The sequence below is a fragment of the Lynx rufus genome, unplaced genomic scaffold (assembly GCF_022079265.1).
Source record: "Lynx rufus isolate CCGP_SWC_20201006 ecotype Redwood Valley unplaced genomic scaffold, mLynRuf1.p SCAF_18, whole genome shotgun sequence".
In the NCBI taxonomy this organism is placed as follows: Eukaryota; Metazoa; Chordata; class Mammalia; order Carnivora; family Felidae; genus Lynx; species Lynx rufus.
In genome coordinates this window covers 41,886,511-41,910,792 of record NW_025814832.1, presented here as the reverse complement: position 1 = coordinate 41,910,792, position 24,282 = coordinate 41,886,511, and the positions used below count along the sequence as shown (strand labels likewise).

Genomic DNA, 24,282 nt, shown 5'->3' with positions numbered 1-24,282 from the left:
TCCCATCTCCTTGGTTTCCTGGGCACGTGCCCATGGCAGGATCTTTGCATCTGTTCCCCTGCTGGAGCCACACAGGTCGGCCCGTGCCTTCCTGCCTCTCTCCCTGCACATCTCCTCAAATGTCACCTTATCTGTGAGGGCTTCCTTGGCCACCCATATGAAATAGTACGCTCCCCTGCCGTGGCACTCCCCAAGGTCTCCATAGCAATTATTATCACCAGTCCATACAATACATTTACTTGTTAATTCCCTTCTTCCCTGCCTCTTGCACTAGGGTGAAGACAGGGACGTTGCTTTGCTTCCTGCTGTGTCCCTAGCACCCAGAACAGCCTGGCACAGCACAGATACTTAATAAATACCCGCTGAATGAGCGTGTGCCTGGACACCACACAACCCTCTATGCTCCCTGGTTCCTAGGGCTCTGCCAGCAACTGGGGGGTCCAAAGGACGCACAATTCTCTCTTCCGCAGCCTGAACTAGCCTTGGAGATTTCAGATAATTGTATAGGGTCTTCCTACCCTTCAGGGAACCTGACGGCCTAGGCATGAGGCACACTTTCTCTGGCATGGTTACACGGACTACAAGAAAAACCTAAAAGAAGCCAGTGTGGAGACCAGGGCTCTCCTGAGCTAGGAACCTGGCCGGAATCGTCTGCTGGGTCACGGCAAACAGAAAATGAAGTGAGAAAGAGACCGGCTCCAGGGCAGACTTTTCTGTTTGTGGGGGTTGTGGAGAAATTCGCTTATGGTTACTGAATGCTTTTTAGAATTGCACAGGGTGCGGAACTCGAGCTGGCCTCATTGTAAACAGCGCACAGAGGACGGCTAACAGATGGCAGAGCTGATACACCCCCACCAGAGCTGTTAAACAAACCATCGAAGACAGAGGTCTCGGGAAGGGGCACTGAAACGCCTTCCGGAGGCAGGGTTTGCTCTGAGCTACAGGCAGAACCCAGAGTTGTGCATAGTCACACGACCTCGGGGGGAGAGTTTCAGTATTTCAATATATGAAACAGGTTTGGGGGCATGATACTGTGGAGCTCTCATGAGAAAATATAGCACTTTTCCTGAAATGCTTCCCTGAATTACTCAGCAAGGGTGTTCCTGATTACATTTTGGGAAGAGGTTTTGCTCGTGAGAATACACTACCCAACCGGTAATGGAAAAGAGGGCTCTGGCACTGCTCTCCGAGAGGCACTGTCCCCGCGGCAAGGTCACTGGAACCCTGCGGTCACCTACCCATCTGCCTGCGGTGCACCACGCTGAAGTTCTGGTGCTCCTGGGCCGCCGCTGCCCTGCTTGGCCGGCCTCCTGGGGAAGGCACGCACGCTTGGTCTAAGGCCCCCGTGGAGTGGCTTTTCCTTGGCCCTTGAGAAAAATGCCGGAGGAGCCCAGGCCTGGACTCCGGAGTCCCTCCGGAAGAAGCCACGGAGTGTTCTGAAGGGCTCTCTGCGGGCGGCTCCTGGGGAGGCCGGTAGAAGTCATCCTCTGAAATCCAGCTCCTGCTCTTCTAGTGGGAAGGGAGGGAAGACATAGGTGGTGTTTGAAGGTTTACAGACATCTTGATGGAGACACAATTCACCGATCATCAAAGGAACCCATTTAGAGCGCACGACTGAATAGTTTCAGTGTATTCACGGAGTTGTGCAACCAGCACCACGAACTTCAGAACATTTTCATTCCTCCAGAAAGAAACCCCGTGCTCGGGAGCAGTCAGTCCCCATTTCCCCTCAACCGCTCCAGTTCTAGGCCACCACTAATCTACTTTCTGTTTCTAGAGATCTGTCCATTCTGTTTACATAAACAGAATCTTCATTTATGGTTTGTCTTTTTATTCATTTGTATGTATATTGATTTTGGGGTGTGTGGGGGGGAGACAGCATGAGCAGGGGAGGGGGACAGACAGGCAGAGAAAGAGAGAGACAGAATCCTAAGCAGGCTCTACACTCAGTGTGGAGCCTGACGTGGGGCTCAGTCTCACGAACCTGGGATCACGACCGGAGCCAAAATCAAGAGTTGAACGCTCAACTGAGCCACCAAGGTGCCCCAATATAAAAGGAATCTTCTAAATGTGGTCTTTGTGTCTGCCTTCTCTCTGAACATCAGGTTTTCTAGGTCCATCCATGTTGTGGCAGGCATCAGTATTTCTTTATTACTAACTAGTACTCCAAGGTATGGATGTAGCACATTTGGTCTGTCCGTTCATCAGCTGATGGACATCTGGGTTGTCTCTGCTTTGGGGCAATTATGAATAATGCTGCCACGAACATTCACGTAACCATTTCTGTGTGGACGTATGTTTTCCGTTCCGTTGGGTACATATCTATGAGTGCACCTGATGGGCCATTCGGTAACTGTGTCTAACTTTCTGAGGAATTTCCAAACTCTTTCCTTAAGTGACTACACCATTTTACATTCCCACCACATATGGGGATTCCAATTTCTCCACATCCTTTCCAACGTTTTTATTATCTGTTTGATTATAGCCATCCTCACGTGTGTGAAGTACCGTCTTGTGGTTTGGGTTTGCAATTTCCCCAGTGTCTAAGGACAATGACACCGAGCATCTTTTCACGTGCTCAGTGGACACCAGTAGATCTTCTTTGGAGAAATGTCTATTCGAATTCTTTACCTATTAAAAAAATTTTTTTAATGTTTATTTATTTTTGAGAGAGACAGCGAGAGAGTGGGGGGGGGGGGTCAGAGAGAGAGAGGGAGACACAGAATCGGAAGCAGGCTCCGGGCTCTGAGCCGTCAGCACAGAGCCCGACGTGGGGCTCGAATTCACGAACCATGATCTGAACCGAAGTCGGAGGCTTCACCGACTGAGCCACCCCACCCAGGCTCCCCTAAGTCTCCAACTGATTTTGAGTTAATTCTTGTGTATGGTGTGAGGAAGGGGTCTACCTTTATTTTGTCGCAGGTGGACATCCCATCATCCCAGCACCAGTTATTGAAGGACTACAGTTTGTCAGCCCTGCTTATAGGGTTTGAGATGAGGGAGGCATGGGTGAGCAGGACCCAGGACCCCTTCTGTAGCTGTCTGAGACTGAAGCAGCTCACCAGTGGGAGAAGTGGGGTGGGTCTGGGGTCACAGAATTGTGGGAAGGGATTTTAGCTTCCCCCCTCCCCCATTTCAAGCACTCCCTGCCTTTCTGTGCCTAAGCATGGATGAGCAGAGGCAAGAAGAAAGCTGGCTGGACTGCCCTAAGTGGCTGTCTACACAGAGGAAGTGACTCACACGAGAGGTGGGTCCAGCCCAGCTATTTTGTTAAGTGTCACCAACCTCACCCTGAAGTTGCTATTTCCACCCCCTAAACGAGACTGCCCTCTCTGCTCCCGTACACGCGGAAGGGGAGTAAGGCTGAGGCTGCCCTAGAGGGATTGGTTTGCACACTTTAATCCATTCAGATGCTTTATGGCACCTTAAGCCAAGAGTGGAGAACTCTGAGTCGCGAGTATCGGGGCCTCAGAGCTGGGCTCCAGGGCTCCCTCTGAAAACCCTCGGAATTAGCAGGTGCTTCCTTCAGTCAGTGACAGGACAATGTGTCAATCAGGGTGGCTACTTGGGAAGCATTTGCAACACAAGATTCTGAACAAGGCCTGCCTGGGCCATAGAGACCCAGGGGAGCTCCCCGAGGAAAATGGCCAGGAGCCCCACAGAGCCTGGCACACACACCTGGGAAGTCCTGCGGCCTCCCAGCTCACTATTCCTTAAGACTCAGCTCAGGGGCCGTCCATCACCTCCTCTGGGAAGCTTTCCTGACTATTCCCCAGCCTACACTCCTCCCGCTGCCTAGCTGGGTCAGGGACTCCTCGGGGCTCCCACGGCATTCTTTGCCCACCCCACCCAGCACCTACCAAGCTGTATGCAATGGCCACTCTTCTTTCTGCCTGGCACAGAGTTATCACAGATGAGGGAATAATTCTTGAGTATCAAACGTCTTTGGCATAAAATAACAAGGCTGGGGCAAGGGGACTGGAAGGAAGGAGACAAATGTGAATTGTGAGGTGATATAAGTTCACTGGTGAGGGCTTCTCTCTCCGAGGAGGCGAGGGAGACCACCGGGAAATGTTCAGACACAGTCCAGCAGCCACAGGTCAGCCCCCAGGAAATGATACTCCAGGAAACATCTTTTGTTCTCTTAGACAACAGACAAAACCAGTGGGAACACTGGGTCCTTGGAGCTACTGCACACAGACCTGGACAGAGCTCTGTAGCTGTGCCCCAGCCAGGGCCCCCGGTCACGAAGCGGGGTGTGGGGGGAGCACCCCACTGTTCCCCCTCCCCTTTCCTACCACCTACCTTCCTACCTTCTGCTCATTCAAGCCCCCACATCTGGCCAGTTCCCTGCCGCTCTAACAGTGGAGGAAACCACCACAGACCACGGGTCAAAGCCATGGCAGCACCTGCCACGAGGGGCCCGAGACAGAGGAATGCCACTTTCACTGGGTGAAGTCTTAGAATCCAGACTGTCCTCTGGAGTGCAACTGAGAAATCCGTTCACAGCCCCCCGGAGTCCACAAATAGAAGTCCCCTTAGCTCCCCCACTCCCGGCCCCTCTCCTTCCTGGCACTTGTCACCAGTGTAATTATGATGTGGGTAATGACTTGCCTGATCCAGTGTCTGTCCCCAAGGAGCAGGGCCCTTGTCCGTCCTGTCCCATCACCGTACCAAGTATGGTGCTTGGCCCAGCGCAGGGCCTCTGTGGTGAATGAATTTAAAATAATGTTTTTTGTTTCTTTTTTAAAGAAAGACTGAATGGCTCTCATGGTTATACGACTTGACAGTCAGAACCCTCTACTCACCCCCCCCCCCACCCCACGCCACCAAAGTGTCAAATAAATGGCAGTGACTAAGTGACAGAAGCACAGGAAAATGAGACTCACAGGGGTGACACGCGGGGCAGAGCCGGGGGTCCACCAGGTGGGCTGCACGGGAGTGCCCAGCGACTATCCACTTAGTGGAGGGATGAGTGGGCCCTGTGGGCTCTCAGCAACCTGAGTCCCCTGAGGCCTGCAGGGAGGCGGAGCCCGCCCTGGTCAGACCCACCAGCCCAGCCCATGCACTTGGCGGCCTACTTCTCACCGTAAACTCCCAAGCTGGCATCTCGAGAGTCTCTGAGAGTTCGAGAACCATTAATTACGCCTGCACTCACCCAGGTACGGTGTGCAGAGCTGACCTTACAGAAGGGAACAGACATGCTCTTCCGTATCACGGAGCCGATATTCGAGTCCAGAGGCAGGAAATCAAGTGAAGCAGGCAAATGGGAAAGGGAGTCACTGGGGACGGTGCTTTTGGGACAGGGTGCTGGGGGAAGGTGGAGACAAGGGTGAGGAAAAGGGGCGAGCTGGGAAAGGGTCCGGGCAGATGGAATGGCAAATGGAAAAGCCTGGGGCTGAAAGGAGCCTGCGGTGGCAGAAGCTGCCGGAGGCCAGAGGAGCAACGCCCGGTGAGCCGAGGAGCTTGGGTGACAAGTTAAGCTGCCCTGTCCCATCAGCTCTGGGACCCTGGCAAGACAGGATGTCGGAGCTGAGACACAACACGAGTCAGGTCTCGGATGGGAGTGAACTCAGCTTGGTCAACGCCACTCTGTGGCATCCTGCTAGGGCGCGCAGCCCCAGAACCTAGGGGTAGCCCCCTGCTTCCAGCTCAAGCCGGGGGCTGTGGAGTCGTTCTTCTTTACCCTTCAGGGTGTTGACAGTTGTCGGCTCAAAACCTTCAGAGTCCTCTGACATTCTGGGCCCTGAAGACTCTTCAGGATAGTAAAAAATGGAGACTGTGACCCTCATTATACAGCTACATGGCTTATACAGTCACATTCAGTCAGTGGTGCTAGTCAGTCCGATATCTGTATGGACAAAACGTGACTTTTGACTCTTACCTCACACCATACACAAAACTTAATCCCAAGTGGATCATAAATCTAATTGCAAAAGGTAAAACAACAAAGCTTCTAGATGAAAATACAGGGGTCTTCACAGCTTTGGGTAGAGATCTTAAAAATAGACACAAAATACGTAAACCACAGAGAGGCCAATAAATTGAAGAGCATTAAAACCAAGAATTTCTGCTCCACGAAAAATACCATTAAGAGATTTAAAACACAAGCCATAGGGGCACCTGGGTGGCTCAATCAGTTAAGCATCCAACTCTTGATTTCGGCTCAGGTCATGATCTCACAGTTTGTGAGTTCAAGCCCCAAGTCAGGCTTTGCACTGACAGTGTGGAGACTGCTTGGGATTCTCTCTCTTTCCCTCTCTTTTTCTTTTGTTTTTTAATGTTTATTTTTGAGAGAGAGAGAGAGAGACAGAGTGCAAGTGGGCAAGGGGCAGAGAGAGAGAGATGGAGACACAGAATCCAAAGCAGGCTCCAGGCTCCAAGCTGTCAGCACAGAGCCCGACGCACGGCTCGAACTCGTGAACCGCGAGATCATGACCTGAGCTTAGCCGACTGAGCCACCCAGGCATTCCTCTCTCCCTCTTTTTCTGCACGCGCATGAGCGTACACACTCTCTCTCAAAATAAATAAATAAACGTTAAAAAAACAGGCAAGCCATAGACTTGAAGAAACGTTTGCTATATGTATATGCGACATATTTTTTTCTCTAATAAAAGACATATCCATAATATGTAAAGAGCCTCTACCAATGAATCAGGAAATACACACAACTCAATTTAAGAATGAAGCAATGACTTAGAGACTTCCAACAGCCAATAAGCAAACGAAAAGGTATCAAGATCGTTAGTCATCAGGGAAATGCAAATTAAAACCACAGTGAGGTCCCACTACACACCTATTAGAGTGGCTGAAATGAAAAAGACTGATGACCCACTGGCTAGGATAAAAAGCAATGAAAATGCTCACATATTGCCAATGTGAGTACAAGTCAATGCAAGCACTGTTAGAAAACTGCTTGGCAGTATGCACTAAAGGTAAACATATGCCTTCCCAATGACTGGGCAATTCCGCTCCTAGATATATACCCCCAGAAAAGAGTGCAGAGGGGTTCACCAAAATACAGATGTAAGAACGTTCACATCAGCTTTCATCATAATAGCCCAAACCTGGAAACAACCCAAATGTCTGTTAGCAGGAGAATGGATAGATGCACTGTGATATACTCTTACAATGGAATGCTACAGAACAATGGAGAAGAACAAACTATAGCCTCATGCTATATGCACAGGTGAACCCCACAGACATAATGCTCAGTGAAAGAAGCAAAAGAGTATGCATTGTACAGTTCCTTCCATACGAATGAAGTCGAACAATAGGAAACATTAATCTACAGTGCTAGAAGTCAGAATAGAGGCTTCCTTTAGAGGGGAACAATGGGACAAGGCATGAGAGAGCCTTCTGGTGGGCTGGAAATGTTCTATGTTTCCATCTGGAGGGTGGCCATAGAGGGTACGTCGTATATAATTACTCACTGAGATGTGTACTAAAGATCACTTTACAGCATTCCTCGAAAACGTTCTAAAGGGGGAAATAATAGTCTTTTGAACAAATGGTGCTGGTACCACTGTACATCAATATGCAAAAGAATCGAGCTGGACCTCGTCCTTATACCATATACAAAAGTCAACTCAAAATGGATCATAGAGGGGCGCCTGGGTGGCGCAGTCGGTTAAGCGTCCGACTTCAGCCAGGTCACGATCTCGCGGTCCGTGAGTTCGAGCCCCGCATCAGGCTCTGGGCTGATGGCTCAGAGCCTGGAGCCTGTTTCCGATTCTGTGTCTCCCTCTCTCTCTGCCCCTCCCCCGTTCATGCTCTGTCTCTCTCTGTCTCAAAAATAAATAAAACGTTGAAAAAAAAAAATGGATCATAGATCTCAATGTAAGAGCTAAAACTATAAAATTTTTAGAAGAACACATCAATCTTTGTGACCTTGGGCTAGGAAACGGGTATACACGGGACACCAAAAGCACAAATGGTGAAAGAAAAAAATAGGTAGATTGGACTCTATCAACATTGAAAACATTTATGCTGTAAATGTTACCACCAAGAAAGTGAAACGACAACTCACAGGATGGGAGGAAATAGTTGCTGATTATGTATTTAATAAGGGTATACAATCCAGAATATATAAAGAACTATTATAATTCAATAATAAAAAGACAAATAATCCCATTTTAAAATGGGCCGAGGGGTGCCTGGGTAGCTCAGTGGGTTAAGCATCTGACTCTTGGTTTTGGCTCAGGTTGTGACCTCACGTTTCGTGAGTTCAAGCCCTGCATCGGGCTCTGTGCTAGCGGCAAGGAGCCTGCATGGGACTCTCTCTCCTTCTCTGTCTGCCCCTCCCCTACTCATGCCAGCACTCCCACAAAATAAATAAGTGAAAAATAAACAAAATAAAATAAAAATGGGCCAAGGTTCTGAATAGACATTTCTCCAAAGTAGATCTACAAATGCCCAAAAGTCACACAAACAAGATGATGCTTGACATCATTAGTCATTCAAGAAACGCAAATCAAAACCGTAAGTAGATACTGCTGGTGCCCTCGGCTAGCTATAATGACAATTTTTAAAAAGACAGTAAGAACTTGGTGAGGATGGAATACATTGCGGGTGGGAATATAAAATGGGGCCGCTGCTTTGGAAAACAGTTTGGTAGTTCCTCAGAAGGTTAAATATAGACTTACCATGGGACCCAGAGATTTTGCTGCTGGGTATACATCCAAGACAATCAAAAATACACCCACACAAAAACTTGTACATGAATGTTCATTGCTGTGTTATTTATATTAGCCAAAAAAATGGGGGGAAAAAAAACAAAAGTCTATCAACTGATGAAGGACAAAATAAAATGTGACGGGTTCATACAAAGGAATCTACAATGAATTATTACTCCCGGAAGCACAGATCAGGCTCCGACAACGATGAATCCCGAAAACAGTATGTTAATTGGAAGAAGCCAGTCACCAAAGGCTGCATATTACATGATTCCATCTCTGTGAAATGTCCAGAATAGCAAATCTATAGACAAAGGAAATAAGTAGTTGCCAGGGGATGAGAGGAGTGAGGCCGGAGGAGGAGGATGGGGCGTCACTGCTAATGGTAAGGGATTTCTTTTCTTTTCTTTTCACATGTTTTTATTTATTTTTTGAGAGAGAGATAGAGACAGAGCATCAGCAGGGGAGGAGCAGAGAGAGAGGGAGTCTGAAGCATGCTCCAGGCTCTGAGCTGTCAGCACAGAGCCCGACATGGGGCTCGAACTTGTGAACCACAGATCATGACCTGAGCTGAAGTCAGACCCTCAAACGACTGAGCCACCCAGGCGTCCCAAGGGATTTCTTTTATGGGGGATGAAAATATTTTCAAATTCGATTGTAGTGATGGCTGCACAACCTTGTGAATATACGAAAAAAAATGGAATTATACACTTTAATTAGGTGAATTGTATGGTATATGAGTCATATCTCAATAAAGCTATTTAAAAGTGTGTGTGTGTGTGTGTGTGTGTGCGTGCGCACGTGCGCGCGCATGTCCTAATCTATTTCACGGCCTTGGCCCCATCCTGAGTTACAGGATCTGGAAGCTACCGGATGAGAGAAACGCATGGATGCAGCTGAAAAAGCAAGACTATATCCTAACGTGACCCCAGACAGCAGCTGGGATAAACCTGGGGTTCTGTATGTCCGCGTGCACACGTGCATACAACTTCCTACCCTGGCTATTCATCCTCAAGGACAAATGTGAAATGGCAAAGAGCTCAGGTCCACAGCTTTGACAACCGCTTCACTGGGCCGATAGTTCTCAAGCCTCTGACCCATGGCTCTGTGCAAGAGATTCCCAGGGCTGGCTTCCCTCGGGGTTATTAACAAAGGAGATCGGCCCATTCTAGAGCTGCACTGCCCAACAGAAATAGAATTCCAGCCACATGTATCATTTTAAATGTTCTACTAGCCACGTTTTTAAAATGTAAAAAGAAACACGTGTAATTAACTTTTATATTTAACCCAATATCAAACATATTTTCATTGGAACACATAATCGATAAATGATTGAGATATTTCACCTTTTTTTTTCAGACTAAGCCTTCAAGATGCAGTGTTTATTTCACATAGCTTATCTCAGTTTGGACTAACCACATTTTACACGCTCATTCAACAGCCGTGTGTGGCTAGTGGTTACCATATGGGATGGTGCAGTTCTAACCTGGCTCATATTGCAAGATGAGTATTCTCAAAGTCTGGTATTTTAGCAAATCTGAATTTAATAATAACAAGAGCTGAGGAGGAAACCAAGGCTCAGTGAGGCAAAGTGCCTTGCCCGAGGCCTTGAGCTGATAAGTGGCAGTGGTTATGCGCAGGGTCTATGATCAGATGAGAATTATCTTCTCTACGGGGTCAATGTGAGAGGACAAGAGAGACCCATGGGAAGGGACTGGCACCGTGCCTGGCTCACGTCCACCGTGACAGATATGAGGGGCTAATGGAGACAAGGCAGAGACCACTCGGGGTGGCTAGCTGGGGAGACCCTGCACCAGCTCTGAGACATTTCCCCAAGACCTCTCCCCGAAAAGCTTGTATCACTCACCGGGCTGGTGGGTGAGGACACCCCAAGGCTCCGTGCAGCTCCGTCATCCTCCAGAGACTTCTGCTGGCCGCTCCCCGGGCTGACTGCTCTGGCCGCCGCCTCTCTCACGGGACTGGAAGGCCTCTGGTCTAAAATGCTCACCGAGGGGACAGCTTTGGCAGTGCCCAACTGCAGCAAGCCCAGGGTGCCAGGTGCCTGGGGAGGCGGCTCCTGCTTGCGGTCCCCATCTTGAGTCCCAGAGGATGCTTGGGGCGGGAGGGGCTCTGCGGGCACATCAAAAGGGATGCTGGCCTCCAGGCCGGGGAGGGGGAGTGAGGCCCGCCCCGTGGGAATCTCCATTTCTCCACTCAGTCCGCTCAGTCCGTTGGTTGGCACAGAGTTTACCTGGGCTTTGCTGAATTCCGACAATACCCTGGAAGTTTTTAAACAGAGAAACCTGTGTGACAAGCTGTCAGCTAGAATGCCCAAGGCTATTGGGACAGCGGTAAGAAGGCAAAACTGCTGTCTGGGGATTTCAAAAACAAAACATCCTCGTCATCCACCCACCGTGCTCCTCTGCTTACACACAAGCCTTCCTCTGACACTCCTCACAAAGTTTCTCCCCAGCTGGGACTGAGGTAGAGCGGGCGGCCAAGGGAACTGCGGGGCCCGGGATCTCCGGTGCAAGCGCTGGTCCACCAGAGCTGGGCCGTATCTGGGGTCCCACATGCCTCCTGTTCCCAGGACCTGCTGCCGGAGATCAGTGTACACGGGGTGCAGGAGTGTGCATGCAAGTATACATGGGGTGTGCACCTGCTCACTCTTCCAATGGTACTGCCTCTTCCTGCCCTTCAGTGGTGCTTCAGGGACTACGGGGAGCCAGTGTTACTGTCTTTACGTACACACACACACGCACGCACATGAAAACTACTCTGGGCCTTCTAAAATGTGCACTGGCTAGTGGCTGCTCCCCTTCTCCTGAGGCTTCTGAGAATCCACATTCTGTTTCTGAACTAGAACTATTTGCTGTCTCCTCCTTTGTTTATGAACCAATAGAGTATGTCACGGGCGAATACAGATTCATACAACAACAAAGCTACCCGGGGCCCAAGAGATTGCCCATATCTGCCCTAATGGTTTAGACTCGGTCAGAAGACGTGCCAAACTCCCCTTAATGTGGGCTCATTTCCATAAGGATTTTAGAACTCAAGTTTCTACCTTAATGTCTTCTGGCTGAGCTGTGTGCTCTTATCTACATCATAACCCCAAACAACATTTCAAGACATGCTAGTCAAACATTGGTGAACAACCCATACATTTATGGGCAACTGATTTGCAGCCCAAGACATTTCAGTGGGGAAAGAATAGTCTTTTCAACAAATGGTGCTGGGATAAGCGAACAGTCCCATGCAAAAGAAGAAAGTTGGACCCCTACCTCACACCATATAAAAAATGAACTCAAAATGGATCAAAGACCTAAAAGTAAGAGCTAAAACTATAAAACTCTTAGAAGGAAACAGGTATAAATCTTTGGGTCAGGCAATGGTTTCTTATATGACAGCCAACAAATAAGTAAACAATAAAAAATTGGTACGCTGGACTTTATCAACACTAAAAGCTTTGGTGCTTCAAAAGGATACTATCAAGAAAGTAAAAAGATAACCCATAGAACAGGAAAAAAATCTGCATATCTTATATCCAAGTATTATCATATATCTGATAAGGGTCTAGTATCCAGAAAGAGAGAGCTCTTACAATTCAATAATATTAGAACAAATAATCTGACTGAAAAATGGGCAAAGGTTTACAGAAACACTTCTCTAAAGGTATACAAATGGAAAGTACATGAAAAGATGCTCAATATCATTAGACGGTAGTGAAATACAAATCAAAACCGTAATAAGATACTACTTTATGCCTACCAAGATGCTTATAATAAAAAAGACAGAGGGGCACCTGGGTGGTTCAATCAGTTAAGCATCCGACTTCGGCTCAGGTCATGATCTCACGGTTCGTGGGTTCGAGCCCTGTGTCGGGCTCTGTGCCAACAGCTTGGAGCCTGGAGACTGCTTCAGATTCTGTGTCTCCCTCTCTTTCTGCCTCTCCCCAACTCATGCTCTGTCTCTCTCTCTCTCTCTGTCTCTCTCTAAAATAAGAAACATTAAAATTTTTTAAAAAATTAAAAAGACAGAGAATAACAAGTGTTGGCAAAGGTGTAGAGAAAATGGAACTCCTACACGCTGCTGGCGGAAATGTGAAAATGGTGCAGCCTCTGTGGAAAACAGTTTGGTAGTTCCTTAAAAGTTAAACATAGGGGCGCCTGGGTGGCGCAGTCGGTTAAGCGTCCGACTTCAGCCAGGTCACGATCTCGCGGTCCGTGAGTTCGAGCCCCGCGTCAGGCTCTGGGCTGATGGCTCGGAGCCTGGAGCCTGTTTCCGATTCTGTGTCTCCTTCTCTCTCTGCCCCTCCCCTGTTCATGCTCTGTCTCTCTCTGTCCCAAAAATAAATTAAAATGTTGAAAAAAAAAAAAAAGTTAAACATAGAGTTACCATATGAGTCAGCAATTCAACTCATGGGTATATACCCAAGAGAATTAAAAGACAATGTCTGCACAAAAACCTGTACATGAGTGTTCACAGCAATATTATTCACAGTAGCCAAAAAATAGGAATAAAACAAATGTCCACTAACTGAAAAGATAAAACAAATTGTGGTGTATTCACACAATGGAATATTATTCAGCCATGACCCATGCTACAACACGGATGAACCTTGAAAACCTACTAAGTGAAGGAAGGAGGTCACAAAAAGCCACATAGTGTATGATTCCATTGGTATTAAATGTCTAGAATAGGTAAATCCATAGCTAGTGGGTAAGGGGTTTCCTTAAAGGGTGATGTTGGTTGGCTTTGGTTGGAACACTGCTGTGGCCCCACAATAGGTTCCTAAAGTTCACGGACTTCATTCCTTTACCCGTAAAACCGGCACGGTAACAGCACCCACCTATGACTGTGTTCAAGGCTGAATGAGATCATATAGGTAAAATGCTTATAGAGTGTCTGGCACAAAGTAAGTACTCAATAAACATTAACCTCAATTTGTCACTGGTTGTTCTTATCGCCACTGGCAAGACTGCTTAGCCTCTACACACATGGCTATAAAAATGTAAGGAAGGAGAATTACGGAAATATTCACCAGCATTACTGAAATGGTTATCAATTATAAATGACCCCTCATCTGTAAGACACATTTTAATGATGGAGTGGACTGGGTGTGGGAATAAAGAAACACCACCCGACAGCAAGAAGCTTGTGTGATAAATTAGAGTTTCCACCAAATCAACACCACTGTCAGGATGAAATCAAGTTCACAAGAGTCTCACCAGGATCAGAGCTGGTCGGCAGGACCCAGAGAGAATAAGAGACATGCACAGCAAGTGGGAAAAAGTGCTAGAGATGAGGTTTTGAAGGAAAAGTGAAAGAAAGAGAATTTTCAAAACTTTTGAAGAAAATGCAACATAGGGCTGAAACGGTGACACCGCTCCGGTCCTTCCACTTCTGTCCAGCTCAGGGCAGCGTTTTTCAAACACTGCCTGTTCAAAAATTCTAGAAGTCTGTGCTTTCATTTAGAAGATAGTCTGAAAACATATACGTATTATATACATACGTATATTGCGCGTACACAGAGGCGTAGGTGTGGAATAAAAGCATGGGCTGGAGAATCGGCATGACCACCCCATAAAGTGCCCCCCGCCAAGCGATTCTGAGCCTGCGCTTTTCCTGAGCGCGTGGACTAGCGTGTTGGGGTCCACGGCACCACCTGGCGGTCAGGGGTGCTCATGAAAGCACAGGAGGGGGCTGCATGTGCGAAGAATCATTTCCCCCAAGAGAAGGCCTCATGATAACGACCTCTGACAAATATCATCAAGCACAGATCTGCAGCCGTGTATACACAGACAAGTAGCGCGAGAACTGACATCACGGGGACCCCCAGTAGTAAAATGATAATGACACCACCTATGGAGCACTCACCCTGTGATTGGCACTGCTCTAAGCGCTTTGCATACCTTAACTCACTTCCTAGAATTCTTATCCCCATCTTGCAGATGAGCACATCAAGGTCAGAAAGGTTGAGTATCTTGCCCAGGGACGCAAAGCTGGTTAATGGAAGACTCCAGCAGCCTGGCTCCTGAGTCCACACTCCTAACCACCGGCCCCTAGCTGTGCTTCTCAGGGATCACTGTAATTCAGACCCAACCAACACAAAAGAAGCTATTCAGGCCATCAATCCTCTATTCACAAAGCAAACTGCAGTTTGGTTTCCAGAAAACATTAAGTTAATACCTTTCCTTAGAATGTTACATCTTTTGTACTTTATGTTTAACTTGTAGATGATTTTAAAAAACTTTTTTTAACATTTATTTTGATAGAACGCCTGTTCTCTCTCTCTCTCAAAATAAATCAACTTTAAAAAATCCACGTAAACAAATATTTAAGTAATATGACAAAAATAAGCGAACTCTTAACTGCTGATGTGACTCTTCACCCTCAGACACACCCTCTAAGAGCTGGTGTGTGTGGACGTGCGAAGATAACTTCAAGCCCAGCACTCAGAGTGATGGTGCTGGATGTGTGTTTGTGCGTCTGTGTGCTCTGTGTTTGCTGGTTCCGCACGCCACTGCCCCGCGCTGGTCTGTACATCCTGAGCCTCTTCCCTTGACTTCTCCCACAATGCCCAGGATGACGCTTCCCACACAGGGTGGACGGTCACTGATTCAATGGCCTTAAGCTGGAATTTTCCAATCACAAGACTCACGAAAGATAAAAGCAGGGCACATGACAAAGAGAGGGCCTGCGGGCTGGCCTGGGGGAGGAGGAGACACAAGGAAGGGTTCAGACAGGTGAATGAACTTAAGTCACGCCATCGGCCCAGCCCATAGAGCGGGGATTGCTCCCTTCCAGGATGTTCTACCTAAATTCTTGTTTGAGGTTTGAAAGTTCTAGCTAATGTGCTCTGTTGCTCAGAAGCTGCTTCAGCCGTAATTCGCCCCCAGGCATCTGATCCGATTCTCAGCCAGCTCTATGAGGGAGCCTCCACTTTACAGATGAAGAAACAACCTGGCAGAGCCAACGCTTGGCCTGCCGTTACTGGACTTGGGACTGGTAGAACAGGGCTTGAGGCCGGATCCTGCTACAAGCCAGTCCGTACCGGCACCCAATCTGGTGTTCTTCCCACAGCAGCTGGGAAACCTGTAAAGACTTGAATGAACCAAGAAGGTAGGGGCACTCAGGAGTAGAAAAGAAGATCCTAGACGCTGGCTGAGGGAACACGGGTCTGGCTGAAGGAAGCGCTTAATAAAAATTTACCATTTTCGGGGCGCCTGGGTGGCTCAGTCAGTTAAGCGTCCGACTCTTGATTTTGGCTCGGGTCATGATCTCACAGTTCCTGGGATCAAGCTCTGCATCACGCTCTGCACTGACAGCGAGGGGCCTGCTTGGGATTCTCTCTCTCCCCCCCTCTCTCTCTGCCCTTCCCCAACTCATGCTCGCTTGCTCTCTCTCTCTCTCTCTCTCTCTCTCTCTCAAAACAAATAAATAAACTTGAAAAAAAGTTTATCATGTTCTACCTATTAGATGAGCAAATATCCAAAAGTTTGATAATACCTTCTGCCTACAAGGCCGAGGGGGCACAGGTACATTCCTGACAGAGTGTAAACAGGCGATTATCTATGAAAATTGTAGACTCATTTATCCTTTGCCTCAGCAATTCTGTTTCTGGGACTTTACTCAACAGAGATAGTTGCATAGAATTAAAAGATCACATACACACGGTTATTTATAGAAAGAGTGAACTCCAGTGTCCAGTAAATACAGGGCTGGTCAAATAAACTAAGGTACATTCATACAATGGAAACACATGCCACAGGGGAAAAAAAAAAAAAACTGAAGAAACTGATATGAAGCTCCAAAACAAAAATTCTGAGCTCTTCTAAGACAAGGTATCAAACAGTATATTTATAATAGCTTTGTGGGGATGAGGCAGAGACAAGAAATATAAAAGACATTTAAAAAGTCTATCTATTCATATCTGTTAGATGCATTTAGAAACATCAGAAAAGGACATGTAAAGGGGGTGCCTGGGTGGCTCAGTCAGTTAAATGTCTGACTTCAGCCTAGCTCATGATCTCACGGTTCGTGAGTTCGAGCCCCACGTTGGGCTCTCTGCTGTCAGCACAGAATCTGCTTCAGATCCTCCGTCCCCCTTTCTCACTGCCCCTCCCCTGCTCATTCTCTCAAAAATAAATAAATAAACTTTAAAAAAAAGAAAAAGAAAGATGTAAGGTATTGATAATTATGGTTACAAAGGTGGAAAAGACGTTTCACTGTAGGTAGACTTTTTTTTCTTACCATAAAAATAAATCTATTAAAAAATGAATGTTTCAAAAGGGCCTGAATGAAGAAGGCTCTGCTGTGGTGAGCATGGTTAACATAGAGAGATGGTGACTCACTACGTTGTACACCTGAGACTAATATAACACCGTGTGTCAACAATACTCAAATAGAAAAAAGTTCTTTTAAAGAGATAGCTCTGCCCAGGGTGCCTTCTCTAGTCAAGTTCATTGCTCCCTGTGCTCTTCCTCCACTCACTTGCTTGGCCCCTTTTGTGCACCACCTCCTCCAGGCCTCATTCAGGGTCTGTGTCCTTCAGAGGCCTTCTGGGAGGTCGCAGCGGAGCACCCTGACGCGCTGGGCTTCACTGCGTCTTTTGGAAGTCGTATATCTAACTCCGAACCGTTCGTTTCCGCCCTAGAGGCAATAATATTTTACACGAAGCCTCAGAGAAATTAGGTAACTTGTGGAAGATCAGCCAGGGGTAGAGCTGGATCCTGATTCAGCTCTGAGCCCTCCCTGAATCCATTCTCCTCGCTGCCCCATGTGGCCTCCAGTTACAAGTCCCGGCAACTCCAGTCCCTGAGGAAGAGCCACGGTCCTCTTTTCCTTTATGCCCTTAGAGAGGTCAATGCTCAGTGACAGGCAATCACATGCTATAGGAAGGGAGAGAAAGAGGAAGAGGAGAAGGAAGGAAGGCAGGGGGAGGAGAAGGAGTGGGGGAAGGACACTCACTCTTGCAGAGACGGGTCTGAATCATCGGCATTTGCTGTCCCCAGGTCGGAGTCGTAGGACATGGGCTCCTCGGAACGGTCTGGACTCTTGGAGCCATTCTCTTGGAGTAGGCAGCTATCAGAGTTTAGGCTGCAAGACAGCTGGGATGAACTGGCAGTGTCCAGGCTGAGGGAGGAGGCCGTGAGCTTCCGGTTCCGTCGGATCTTATGGCCTGAGTGCTGGACTTCGATGTCCTCCGAGCCTGAGGAATGGGACATTGAATCCAGAGACTCTTTCCGCTGTAGTTCGGTCCCAGAGGTGGTGAGGGGGTCGAGCTCAGAGAGCGGGCAAAGCCCAGAAGAGAGCCAGTGGGGTAAGCGTCCACTCGTTTAAGATGGCGGACTTGTAGGAGAGCTCGAAGGATAAGGACGTCAGTCCCTGCAGGAAGCTGAGGAGGAACTCGCCCTCCTCGGCGTCTCGAAGCAGGGCTGTGGGCTGATAGTACTCGCACAGGTGGGCGGGCTCCTGGAGGAGCAGCTTCAGGTAGCACTCCATCAGGCCGTCATTGAGGGCCAGCCTCAGCCAGGCCCGGCAGCGGCCCACGTCCGTGCTGACAAAGATCAGGTGCTCCAATTCCGAGACGATGTGTCTGCGGGTGGAGAGGACAGGCTTGTTTCAAGAAATGATTTCAGATCACGGAGGATTGTTTTATCCACTGGTGAGCAGGAGCCAGTAATAACGACTGCAAGTATATACAGGCTTGGGAAAAAATCTCAGAGAGCAGTGTTCTACAGGGAATTGAGAAATATTTAGCTACAACTCCCCACGTTTTCGAGGTTACTGTCATGCAGGATTATTGCCATTTTTGTTACAACTCCCCAGGCGCCCTTGACATCACCTGCTCATCCGGCATACATCTGATGAGCCCCTAAGTGCCAGGTCTTCGGAGCCGTGAAGATACAGGATACAGACATGGTCCTGCCCTCAGTCCAGGTTACTACCTTTCAAGGGCACACGGAGGTGAACCCTGTGGTCAGTAGAGCTGGGGTGGGGGGAAGGCAATCACTTCCAGGTTGCAGTAAGAACAATGCCTCAGGCAAGGCATTGAGGGATTAGGCATAGGGATTAGGGATAGGCAAGGCATTGAGCTGGGCCTTGAGGGATTTCAAGCGGCAAAGATGGAAGGGGAACCTTAGGCACCAAGGACTGACAGAAAAAAGGCACCAAGGGTAGGGAAGCAGCAGCTGTGTAACAGGAGTGGTGAGCACTCCCGTTACAGCACGGGGAGGAGGAGGAGCGGCTGATTGGGTTGCAAAGTCAGGTGATGCAGGGTCTCGAGCATCCAACCGGTGAGGCAAAGTGGGGCAAGGGTCCCCACACCTGGCTGTGCGTCAGAATCACCTGCGAACCTGGTCAGGATACAGATTCTGGGGCCCCAACGAAGTGAATGGGACTCCAGGCTAGCACTGGGGAGCCTGAGAGTTTTTACACCGGGAAATGACTCGACCGCAGTCACGCAGACTTCTGGGTGGGCTGCTCGGGATAAGATCACGTACCAAACTCAGTTCCCGAACCCTTGGTCTGATGTAAATGCCCTTCCTCTGACCATCACAGTGCCCCGAGCACGTCTCGCCCATAGGAGTGCGTGCTCCACAGGGCTCAGGGAATGAGCTCGGGTTAGCTTAAGCTCAATAAATGTTGACCAGCTGCCTGACCTAAGGACAGACAGAATGAGATAAGGGGGACAATTAGAAAGCCACTGCCACCTGGGAGTGAGGTAAGACCCTGAGATAGGGCGGTGGCAGTCAGCAGGAAAAGGAAGATACAGACCAACAAGGCACCTTCAGGCTGAAGGTGGCATTTAATAGCCCTTAGAGGCAACGTGCCAGCAGCTGCTTGCTCCAAAGCCCAGGCAGTTAGGGCCAGGGCCGCAGAGGCAAACGTCCCGGGGTGGATATTCAGATGATCCGGATTCCACTGCTTTAAAAAATGCCACAGCCTGTTAGGATATAATACTTAGCATAGAGATGTTCAAACATTCCAAGGCAGGGTCAGCAAACCTCTTCTGTCAAGGGCCACTTAGTAAAGATTTTAGGCTTTGCAGGCCACACATTCTCTGTTCCAACCACCTAACTTTGCCACGGTGTGGCAAAAAAGCGGCTCCTGCTAAAGGCGACCAGCCAGGGGCCTGAGCAGCCCCAGGCCATTGCCTGTGCGCTGAGGGGCTCTTGAGGCTTGGTCTAACAATAACCCCTATCTCACCCATCTCCATTCTAGAACACAGAGCATCTCTGCTGCTTTCCCATACAGCTGTAGAGGGAGAGCCCAGGCTCACCCACACTGAAGCTCCTCCCCAAAGCAAAGCCTCCCCTGCTGATCTCACTTGTGGGTGACAGCTTTCAGGAGGGGCCAGAAGACAGGCTGAGGCAGAGGCTTCTGGTGGGCGCTCTTCTTCCTTTTCCCTCCGGCCTCGGCTCGGATGTGCTTGGCATGCAGGCCGTGGATAAATACAGCCTCCAGGGCACTGCACATGGCGTTGGCATCTCCGTCTTCGCTAGTGACCACTGTGTCCGAGGACACGTACTGCTTCTGCAACGCCTTCACAGATCCCACTAGCTTCTTCTTGATGACCTAGTCAGTGTCAGACATAACACAGGCCTTTAGAAGATCCTGCGGTGACCCCTGGAAGGGAAGTGCTTATCACCAAATACACGCACACCCACACACGTCTCACGGCTACCTGTGGGTGTGTATACAGCAAAACTAGCACAAGCTAATCATAGAAAACAAAGATGGGCGCCTGGGTGGCTCAGTCGGTTGAGCGTCCGACTTCGGCTCAGGTCGTGATCTCACGGTTCATGGGTTCGAGCCCCACGTCGGGCTCTGTGCTGCCAGCTCAGAGCCTGGAGCCTGCTTTGGATTCTGTGTCTCCCTCTCTCTCTGCCCCTCCCCCACTTGCACACGCACGCGCGCGCTCTCTCTTTCTCTCAAAAATAAATAAACGTTGGGAAAAAATTTTAAAAAAAGAAAGAAAACAGAGACAAAGCATAGAGGAGAAAAGGAAAATTACGTACTTATACCACCCAGAGATAGTTATTTTTTTGCAAAGATATTTGTATGTTTTTCTTTTGTTTTGCTTTTTAAACCGAACTTCAGTGATTTGATAGCCATAGAAATCTTGTGTTTAAATACCGGCTCCATCATAGTTACAGGTGTGGGAGCCTGCGTGATCCATCTAGGGCAGGGGTGAAGCTTTCCACCTTGTTTAGGGGTCTACGATTCCATGAAGAGGCTACAAGTGCCACTTTAGAACCATAAAAACACCGGGGCGCCTGGGTGGCGCAGTCGGTTAAGCGTCTGACTTCAGCCAGGTCACGATCTCGCGGTCCGTGAGTTCGAGCCCCGCGTCAGGCTCTGGGCTGATGGCTCAGAGCCGGGAGCCTGTTTCCGATTCTGTGTCTCCCTCTCTCTCTGCCCCTCCCCCGTTCATGCTCTGTCTCTCGCTGTCCCAAAAATAAATAAACGTTGAAGAACCATAAAAACACCAAGAAAACAGGAGCATGGTCCACATTACGAAAGATCCTAGGGGCACCTGGGTGGCTCAGTCAGTTAAGCATCTGACTCTTGATTTCAGCTCAGGTCATGATCTCACGGTTTCTGAGTTTGAGCTCCGTATCTGGCTCTGTGCTGACAGTGTGGAGCCTGCTTGAGATTCTCTCTCTCTCTCTCTCTCTCTCTCTCCCTCTCTCTGCCCCTCCTCTGCTCATGCTCACTCTCCCTTTCAAAATAAATAAAATAAACGTTATTTATTTAAAAATATCTTTTTAATGTTTATTTTTGAGAGAGAGAGAGAGAGAGAGAGAGAGAGAGACAAAGTATGAGGGGGGGAGGGGCAGAGAGAGAGGAAGACACAGAATCCGAAGCAGGCTCCAGGCTCTGAGCTGTCAGCACAGAGCCTGATGCAGGGCTCGAACCCACGAGCCGTGAGATCATGACCTGAGCCGAAATAGGACGCTTAACTGACTGAGCCACCCAGGCGCCCCTAAAATAAATAAATAAACTTTAAAAAGAAAGAAAGAAAAAAGGAAAGATCCTTGACCTGGCAGTCAGAGGCAGATGTTAGTCTCAGCTCTGTTGGTCAACAGCTGGGTCACTGCAGACATTTCACTTAACCTCACTGAGCTTAATTTCCTCATCTGTTAAACGGAACAAATACTTCCTGACCTACAGCACAGGAGTTGGGGGGTGGGGGGATTACTCTGAGGGCAGGACTTGCTTTTTCTTTTCATTCTTGCATCCTCAACACTTGGCCTGGTTCCTGACACATGTAAGTATTCCGTTAAGGTCTGTTACATAAATCAATTATAAATTACATATATGTAAAATCCTTTGGAAAGATAAAGACAGTTCTGTCATAATATAAGCATGTCAAAATTACCTATGTGTTTTGGAAAAGGATTGGGAGGGAATACAGAAAACCTGGTTTGAACTGTTAGCTGATAGGATTATGGATAAATATTTTACTGTTTTATTTTTATCTTAGCCCAAACAGTTCATGTTAATGTTCTTAGAAAAGTCGAATGTTCTTTTTTTCCTTAAAAAAAAAAATTTTTTTTAATGTTTATGTATTTTTGAGACAGAGAGAGACAGAGCATGAACGGGGGAGGGTCAGAGAGAGAGGGAGACACAGAACCCGAAGCAGGCTCCAGGCTCTGAGCTGTCAGCACAGAGCCCGACGCGGGGCTCGAACTCATGGACCGTGAGATCACGACCTGAGCCGAAGTCGGACGCTCAACCGACTGCGCCACCCAGGCGCCCCTGTTCCTTTTTTCTTTATAACAGCTTTAATGAGACACAATTTACATTGCATAAAATTCACTCATTTAAACTATACAGTTCAGTGATTTTTGGTATATTCACAGAATAGTGAAACTACAGCCACTACCTAATTTTAGGACATTTTCATTGTCTCAAAAAGGAAAACTGTGCCCATGAGCAGTCACTCCTCTCTAGTCCCCTCTCCCTCAACCCCCAGCAACTACTAATCTACTTCTGTCTTTATGGATTTGCCAATTCTGGACATTTTGTGTAAATGAAGTCATACAGTATGCAGTCTTTTGATGTTAGACATCTTTTCATATGACTTATGGGTCATATACTTCTTTCATTGTTTCCTTATTTGACTTGAGAGAGAGAGAGAGAGAGAGAGAGAGAGAGAGAGAGGCAAAGAGAGAGGGGGACAGAGGATTTCAAGTGGGCTAGGTGGTGACAGCAGCAAACTCCCAAATCGTGAGATCATGACCTGAGCCAAATGGACGCTCAACCGTCTGAGGCACCCAGGCCACCCTAATGCCTTCTTTTCTTTTTTCTTTTTTTTTTAATGTTTATTTATTTTTGAGAGACAGAGAGAGACAGCATGAGAGGGAGAGGGCAGAGAGAGAGAGAGGGAGACCCAGAATACGAAGCAGCCTCCAGGCACTGAGCTGGCAGCACAGAGCCCGATGCGGGGCTCCAACCCATGAGCCGTGAGATCATGACCTGAGCCGAAGTCGGATGCTCAACCGACTGAGCCACCCAGCTGCCCCTTCTTTTAATGTTTACTTATTTTTGAGAGCGAGAGAGAGAGAGAATGCGCATACGTGTATGTGCCTGTGGGGGAGGGGGCAGAGACAGAGCGGACCGAGGATCCAAAGCAGGCTCTGCTCTGACAGCAGAGCGCCCAATGCAGGGCTTGACCTCACAAACTGTAAGACCATGAGCCGCTTACGATCATGACGCTTAACCGTGTGAGCCACCCAGGCGCCCCATATGTATGACTTCCTTTGAGAAATCCTTGGTCTTTAGGCAGCCCGTATTAAAATCCGTCGTTTTTTATCAATTCCCATTCCATCACCAATAAGATGTTCTAGAAAGGGCAGGATCTCCTCAGAGCCTGCTTCTGCTAGAACTCTTTCTCAACCCGAGGCCTCGCTTTCCAGACAGTACTCATTCATTTCAAAGTGAGGAAAACCAATGACATGGCTGTCCCGTGCCCCCTTCCCCACCCTTGAGCCTCTCCGACTGCCTACCGGGATGGCAGCCCGGGGGTCCAGTCCATTCTCCACCACCGAGAGCATTTCCGCTCACACTGCAGCTCCCTCGGAGAATCACATGACACCTGCAGAGACAGACGGCGGCGGCCAGATGAGCAGGTTCCAGCTCACCACCCCCAGCCAATTCTCCCCCTCCCCCAGCAGGCAGCGGGTCAGCCCACCTTCCTCAAACTGCAACGCAAAGGCCTCTGAATTCAAAAGTAAAAGCCAAGAGTGGATTTTAAGGAAGGAAACAAGGGAAGAGAAGAAATCTGAGGGCTCGGATCTCAGGAGGTGGGGAATCCTATGTGCCATGGGTGGGTCCACCCCAATCAGGGCATGGAAAGGCCTCCGTATGCCACACCAAACGCTGGCACAAAAAAGCAGGGAATGAAGGGCTGATTTGGATACAGAACTGAGGGTGCGAGGGGGATGCTGCCGCTGGAGGTGCCAAGAGCCCACATGGACCAGGAAGCAGGGGCTCACAATTCACACTCGGAGCCTCTGACTCCTGTGCCAGCCCGATGTCTGCCAGCTCGGCAGGGACAAGCACAGCCGAAGGAAGTTTCCAAAGGGAGGGCCTCTTG

At 48.6% G+C, this 24,282-nt stretch overlaps 1 protein-coding gene across 1 annotated transcript in view; it reads right to left on the bottom strand.

The window, feature by feature from the left end:
- The window catches only part of LOC124513567 (pleckstrin homology domain-containing family M member 1-like), a 52,319-nt gene that overhangs the window by 25,269 nt on the left and 2,768 nt on the right, over nucleotides 1-24,282 (bottom strand). The window contains 6 exon segments of the mRNA XM_047081692.1: nucleotides 1,239-1,509; nucleotides 10,543-10,954; nucleotides 17,646-17,983; nucleotides 17,985-18,273; nucleotides 20,008-20,255; nucleotides 23,693-23,781. Coding sequence (XP_046937648.1) covers nucleotides 1,239-1,509; nucleotides 10,543-10,954; nucleotides 17,646-17,983; nucleotides 17,985-18,273; nucleotides 20,008-20,255; nucleotides 23,693-23,740 — 1,606 coding nt within the window. The 5' untranslated portion in view covers nucleotides 23,741-23,781.